This window comes from Sinocyclocheilus grahami, unplaced genomic scaffold (assembly GCF_001515645.1).
Source record: "Sinocyclocheilus grahami isolate Dianchi unplaced genomic scaffold, SAMN03320097.WGS_v1.1 scaffold281.1, whole genome shotgun sequence".
Lineage (NCBI taxonomy): Eukaryota > Metazoa > Chordata > Actinopteri > Cypriniformes > Cyprinidae > Sinocyclocheilus > Sinocyclocheilus grahami.
This window is the reverse complement of record NW_015505460.1, coordinates 1673706-1680763: the sequence shown is the minus strand read 5'-3', so window position 1 is coordinate 1680763 and position 7058 is coordinate 1673706. Positions and strand designations below refer to the sequence as shown.

Genomic DNA, 7058 nt, shown 5'->3' with positions numbered 1-7058 from the left:
CAACCCTAAACCTACCCTTACAGTAATGCAGATAGATTAAAATATTGTTGTTCAGCATGAGAAAAAGGACGCAATATTGATGTGCGCATGCGCAGTAAACCCAGGTAGGACAATCTGACAGGTAGGATAAAATGTCAGGACACCGGTGAGTCTCGTGAAAACCAACGTATGTTAATAGGAGCAAAGTAAGCAAAGTTTCCTTACTTTAGCAAAGAAAAAACAGTCTCCTCTTGGCTTATATCAAAATCCTCTGACATTCTTCTTTACAAATCCTCGTTTTGTACTTCTAATTAGTGACCGTTGTTTTGTTTTGATCTCTCCGCTGCGCTTCTGCATTCATCACTTCTGAGCGGCGCATGCGCAAAGCTGACCTCATACGTCATCCGCCCGGAACTGCTTCCAGTGTACAACTGTTGGCGCAAGCTACATTAAAGTGATTATTACGTTTTGAATATGGATATTTTTCTTACAAAAACACATCGATTCGCTACAGGAGGACTTTGTTCACCCCCCGGAGCCATGTGAGAGACTTTTTTTATGGATGGGCGATTTTTATTTCACTTCTTTTGGACTGATGCATGCAACACCTGCTGAGTGGCATTAAACACCTTGATAGATCAAAGACCATTTTTAATATAACTCCGACTGGATTCGTCTGAAAGAAGAAAGTCATATACACCTAGGATGACTTGAGGGCGAGTAATTTATGGGCTAATTTTCCTTTTTGGGTGCACTAACCCTTTAACTGACGTTTGTACTCGTGAAATCACTGGTATTTGCGCCATTATATAACGCCCCAAAAAAGCATGTCTTAAACTATTTTGCGCTTGAAATGCCTGCAATTATTGTTGCTAGGGGGCAGTAAATCACCCTCAGAAATTTACCCGCCCATGAATTTTGTATGTCTATTGACAAACCACTGCAGAATGAAAAACTGATCACTTTTATCATCTGAAAGTGAAAGTTTATGCAACAATTTATTTAGTTTGAAAACTTTAATATTGATGACGTTTTGACGTTGTTTTGTTAGAAATAAATATATAGGATTCATATATTTGGACTGTTTTTGAGCAATCGTGACTTATAAATTCAAATTAATTTAATTAAAATCCATTCATTCCAATGGGGTTAATACTGGTAATTTTCAGATTATATGTTCCTATAAATGTTATACAATGATTTATTCAAATATCTATCTATCGATCGATCGATATTCAATATCTATCTATCACCTATCTATTCATTTTTTATTTATATATTTTGGTTTGGTTTATGTGCAACATTTAAAACTTTTCATTTTTTTCACATTCACTCATACTTCACTCAGAAGTTGCTGATCAGATACAGTATGGTTGTAGTTGAAAAATATTAAGTTGTTACTGTTTTATAAAATAATGATTCTCTGGGTCCAAACGGACCCGGAATGCAGAAATAATACATGTTAATGAATGAATACATCATTATTGATGTATTATTACATACATCAATGATGATCATTCTTTTGAATGCATTATGAGGTTTAAGTATGTTTTTATTGTTGTTGTTGCTGTGGAACAGTTTTAAAATGTGGGTACAACAGAGATTGAAAATGTCAATAAAAACTTGCACTAATTGCTGCCAGTATATTTGACTTCTGTGAGAATGATGCTGTTTCCTTCAAAACAACAACAACAAAACAGAGAAAATATTAAGTGTAGCCTCAGGGTGGCGTTTGCTTGGATAAACACTCGTACAGATCTTTCAGTGCCTGGTACACAGCTGTGATAAGGACGGCTGTGAATTCCAGAGCAGCCAGCACAGAAGCATTAGATATCCCAGATCAGGAGAGCAACACCACACGACAGAATGAGCAAGTTCACCCTGTCCACAATATGCATGGAGAACCACAGCAGGTTCCTCCACAAGTTTCTCCACAAGGCCCATAAGCATATTTCAAGTCTTGCACAAGCGCAAGTAACTGCCACTGAGGAAAAGGCAGTGCTAACAGAGCTAACAATGCAGGTATTATCTAATGTTAGAAAACAGTTGATTTTCAACAACATCCCTGACCATTTCAGTCTGCTATTAACAATCTTATTTGCATCTTATTTGTAAATTATCAGGATTTCAGGATGCGCAGATGAGGGAAGGGAGCTGGCGCGCTCGTGAAGCTCAGGAAGCACGGATTCAGAACGCCGTTGCCGAGCATCCATATGGCGAACCTCTGCTCTCTACCCAACAAAATGGACGAACTTCTTCTACTCTCCCGGACAAATAAGGATTTTTCACACTCTGCTGCGCTGTGTTTCACGGAAACCTGGCTGAATGACGCCATTTGGGTCCTCTAGGTTTCTTGGCATGCTGCGGACGCAAGCTTCAGACGAAGAAGTGAATGATGTGTAGCTCCCGGCACCGATTTATACTGTAGTCGCACCGGTAGTGACGTCATGGCTGTCGCCGGCCAACGAGTTGGTGTTTTTTCAATGTATGCTTCAGACACGGGTCACGACGAGGCGTTCCCCATAGCGACCCCTAGAGGACGCAGTGTCTCGTTCCCTACTCAGGGAACCATGGTTACATAAGTAACCTGAGACGTTTTTTTACATTGTAATAAAATACAATTGATTACTTGTTTAATAATATACACTACAGTTCAAAGGTTTGGGGTTGGTAAAGATGTTTTGAAAACAAGTCTCTCAAGGCTGCATTTATCTGATGAAAATACAGTAAAACTTATAATATTGTGATATACCGTATATTAATGTATTTTATATTGCAATTTATTCCTGTGATGCAAAGCTGAATTTTCAGCAGCCATCACATTCCAGTCTTCAGTGTCACATGATCCTTCAGATATTTCATTCTATTATGCTGACTTAGTGAGTGCTCACGTAACATTAAAAAACAGTTATGCTGCATTTTTGGGAAACCATGATCCACTTTTTTTAGGATTATTTGATAAATAGAAAGTTCCAAACAAGGGCATTTATTTGAAAGAAATCTTTTGTAACATTATGAATGTCTTTATTGTCATCTTTGCTGAACAGAAGTATTAATTTCTTGACCCCTCTGTCAAGCTCCTGAAGTATGCAGATGACACTACAGTCATCTGTCTCATCAAGGATGGAGACGAGTCCGCTTCCAGACAGGAGGTTAAAGAGCTGGCTGTCCGGTGCAGTCTTAACAACTTGGAGCTGAACACCCTCAAAACTGTGGAGATGATCGTGGACTTCAGGAGGAACCCCCCCTCCCACTCACCATCATGGATAGCACTGTAATGACAGCTGCTGAAACAGTTCTACTCAGCCATCATCGAGTCTGTTCTGTGCACTTCAATAACTGTCTGGTTTGGTTCAGCCACAAAATCAGACACCAGAAGACTAAAGAGAACGGTTCGGAATGCTGAAAGGATTATTGGTGCCCCCCTGCCTACCCTCCAAGAACTGTATACATCCAGAGTGAGGTAAAGGGCTCAGAAAATCACTCTGGATCCATCACATCCAAGCCATCTCCTCTTTGAACTTTTGCCATCTGGTCGGCGTTACAGAGCACCGAATACCAGGACAGCCAGGCACAAGAACAGTTTCTTTCCCCAGGCAATCTACCTCATGAACAGTTAATGTTCTCCCATTGTGCAATTAAAGTACAGTATGTGCAATAACCTTATACATATTTATAACCCTAAACCCTAGTACATTCCTACAACTTATTATTTTATTCTATTCCTATTCCATCTATAGCACACCTGTACATACAATTTATTCTTGTTTTGTGGTTTATATTTATGCATGTGTATTTTATTCACATCTCATTTTTATTATCTGTGTGTTGTTGTTGTCTCCGTGTACTGGAAGCTTGTGACACTATAACAAATTCCTTGTATGTGCAAACATACTTGGCAATAAAGCTCTTTCTGATTCTGATTCTGATAAATGGGTTCAGGTGTGCGTGGGAGACAATACATCAGATATTAAATCGAAAGATATGTACAACACAGTAGTCTCCTCTACAAACATGCAATAATAAAATTCAAAAATTCTCTTTACATCCAATAATAAAACTGTAACTCTTTTATCTTGAACTGATTCAAGCTGAATAAAGAACACCATTGTTGCCTTTCACAAAGCTGCTTAGAGCTGAACTGAACTTGTTTCAATTTGATGAACTCCACACTGTTTCTGATCTGAACTGAACCAACACTGAGCTGAATTTAGATCAATATTGACACCGTTTTATTTTAGATCTGCTTTACAGAACTGTCTCCATAGTTGAGTTTCCATATTTGATTCTGCTATTTTCCTGTGTTTCTCTGTGAAGCTGCTTTGGCACAATCTGTACTGTATAAATCTCTATGAAAATAAAGATGACTTGACAGCACATCTCAATGCAGATTGTTTGTTTAATCTGTCAGAATGTAATGCAGGTTTTGCAGAGACGCTGTTGAAGGACGGTGCAGTTAAAACTATATTCATCTTGACAGCTGGTGTGCAAAGAAAAACAAAGCACTGTTTGTAAAGGCAAAAGAGAAAAATGACAGACTGATCAGTCTACCTTATGGAGAATCAGGATGCCTTCGTTGGTCTTGTTATCTGTGATTATGGAGAAATAACCAGCTTCGTTTCCCGACACGATTGTGAAGACGGCCAGCCAGTTTTCAGTGTAGATCAGATCCGCGTCGATCGCTTGAATCCTCACCACTTCCACATTTCTAGTGTTTTCTTCCACACGGCACTCATACTAAAAACCATAGTGATTTCACATATATTAACCAGATGCACTTTCATGAACAGCTAACTTAACTGACTATTTTCTGATATGTGACCCTGGACCATAAAACCAGTCTTAAGGGTAAATTTTTCAAAATTGAGATTTATGCATCATCTGAAAGCTGTATAAACAAGCTTTCCATTGATGTATGGTTTGTTAGAATAGTACAATATTTGGCCGAGATACAACTATTTGAAAATCTGGAATCTGCGGGTGCAAAAAATCGAAATATTGAAAAAATCATCTTTAAAGTTGTCCAGATGAAGTTCTTAGCAAAGCATATTACTAATCAAAAATGAAGTTTTGATATATTTACGGTAGGAAATTAAAAAAATATCTTCATGGAACATGATATTTACTTAATATCCTAATGATTTTTGGCATAAAAGAAAAATGGATAATTTTGACCCATACAATGTATTGTTGGCTATTGTTACAAATATACCCCAGCGACATAAGACTGCTTTTGTGCTCCAGGGTCACATATGACAAAATATTTCCTATCAATTAAATGTGTAATTTCAAATAATAATGCATGTGCTTTACAAGTATGTGCATACAAATATTCCCAACAACTCATAATAAACTAAAGATGTGTAAAGTAATTTGGTACATGCTGGTGTGGTAATACTAAAAAAAATGTAATCGTACAAAATTTTTCTCCAAAGTAGGAATGTTGTCATTGACGTCATGAATCTTGATGACAGCAGTTCCTGTTCCTGTTTTTCCGTTCAGATTTCCATGCAGATCGGTCCCTTTAATAATCAATGTGTATGTTTCTTGTTTCTGTGATGAGAAAAGCACAAACATCAGTCGCATGTGGAAGTAAACGTGCAATACAATTCGGATTGGTAACACTTTTAATGTCAGATTACTTTTCTTAGGGAATTAATTGTTATTAATTAATTCAGGTTTTGAGAGGACTCGAATCTGAAAATTCTGAGTCAACCTGATTAGAACTGATTTCAAATTTGATAGTTTACACTTTATCAACGGTTGTCCAGCGAGACGTTAACGTCCGTGTACATTACCGATTCTGTTCATATTACTTCGTGGCCAACGACACAAACAAAATGGTAATCTTATTAAATTTTGAGCAAGGTAACAAGGATCTAGGCAGAGTTTTAACTTTAAAATGTCACGACACAAGACAATAATTCTTTATAAATGAAACAATAATTTATTGGCTATTCTAGATTACATTGACCTAAGCTAAGACATACACACACACACATAGTTCTGAATAATGAAAGTTCCAGAGTTTGAATGAAGTTCCCAAAGTTCTAACTCATTTTCACGAGTGGTTTTAAATTCAACCTGAGAGAATCACAAAGCAGAGGTTTGTCTTACGTTTACTGCTTAAATGGTTCAGCACCTATTCCAGCAGATAGAAGACCTTGTTTGTACTTGCGTTTGTGCTGGCAGCTGCAACGGGGTTTCCTCGTAGCCGGAGGGAATTCCGGAGCTTCTGATTGGTTGCTGAGATGACGTTTGGCTGACGTCGTTTCTGGGAATGTCCTCGGCGGTGATTGGTTGGTTGCCGGGTTGCGGAGGAGCCTCAAGTTCTTCTGAGAGAGTCTGCTTTAGCAAGACTTTACGTTCTGCAGAGTTACGAAGCTTCAACGGAGTAGTTGAGTTCTAGATGGTCGATCGCCTGATGGTTCAGCTTGTGAGCACAAGTTAGAGTGCTCTCCACACGGCGATAAGACCTTGCTCGGGAGAGCAAATGGCGAAGAGCCTGCGTTCGGGAGAGCAAGCGGCGAAAAGCCTTCACTCGAGAGATTAAGCAGCAAGAAGCACTTGAATCTGTGTTGCAGCGGGGTTTTGACCTGCGGCACAAGTCCGTCCCATGGCTCGCTCTTCCAATCGACTTGATGCAAGACGGGGCATGCATACCTTAACATGAAGCTTCACTTTATCACATGAGGACACCATCTATAAAAGTTGTGTTAATACTTCTATAAAGTTTCTTAAATGCAAGTATTGTACATACTATTAAAATTTACTTCATTTCAACATTCTGCATTTGTCGTGCCCATTCGTTCAAGATTAAACTTCACATATTACACACATTTTAATAACCTTATTTCCTAAAAAGGGTAATAAAACACTGATTAAAGTTGCACCGATTACATGAAACACGTCAAGCATATATAAGACATACAACATATTATTTGTGAATCTGGTTGCCCTGTTATGCACATAAATGATTATCTGTTGAAATTGTCTGTTGTAAGTTTCATGTCCCTTTTTTTGGAATGCAGGGAGAAAAGGGGAGGTGTCCTGAGGTCATGCCCATGTCGCGAGTGTAG

General features: G+C 38.4%; 1 protein-coding gene across 1 annotated transcript in view; it reads right to left on the bottom strand.

The window, feature by feature from the left end:
* LOC107600321 (desmoglein-2-like) overlaps window positions 1-7058 on the bottom strand; it is a 26311-nt gene that overhangs the window by 17906 nt on the left and 1347 nt on the right. Inside the window, exons 3-4 of the mRNA XM_016292190.1 lie at window positions 5398-5532; window positions 4531-4716 (exon numbers count right to left, since the gene is read on the bottom strand). Coding sequence (XP_016147676.1) covers window positions 4531-4716; window positions 5398-5532 — 321 coding nt within the window. The remainder of the gene's footprint in view (window positions 1-4530; window positions 4717-5397; window positions 5533-7058) is intronic.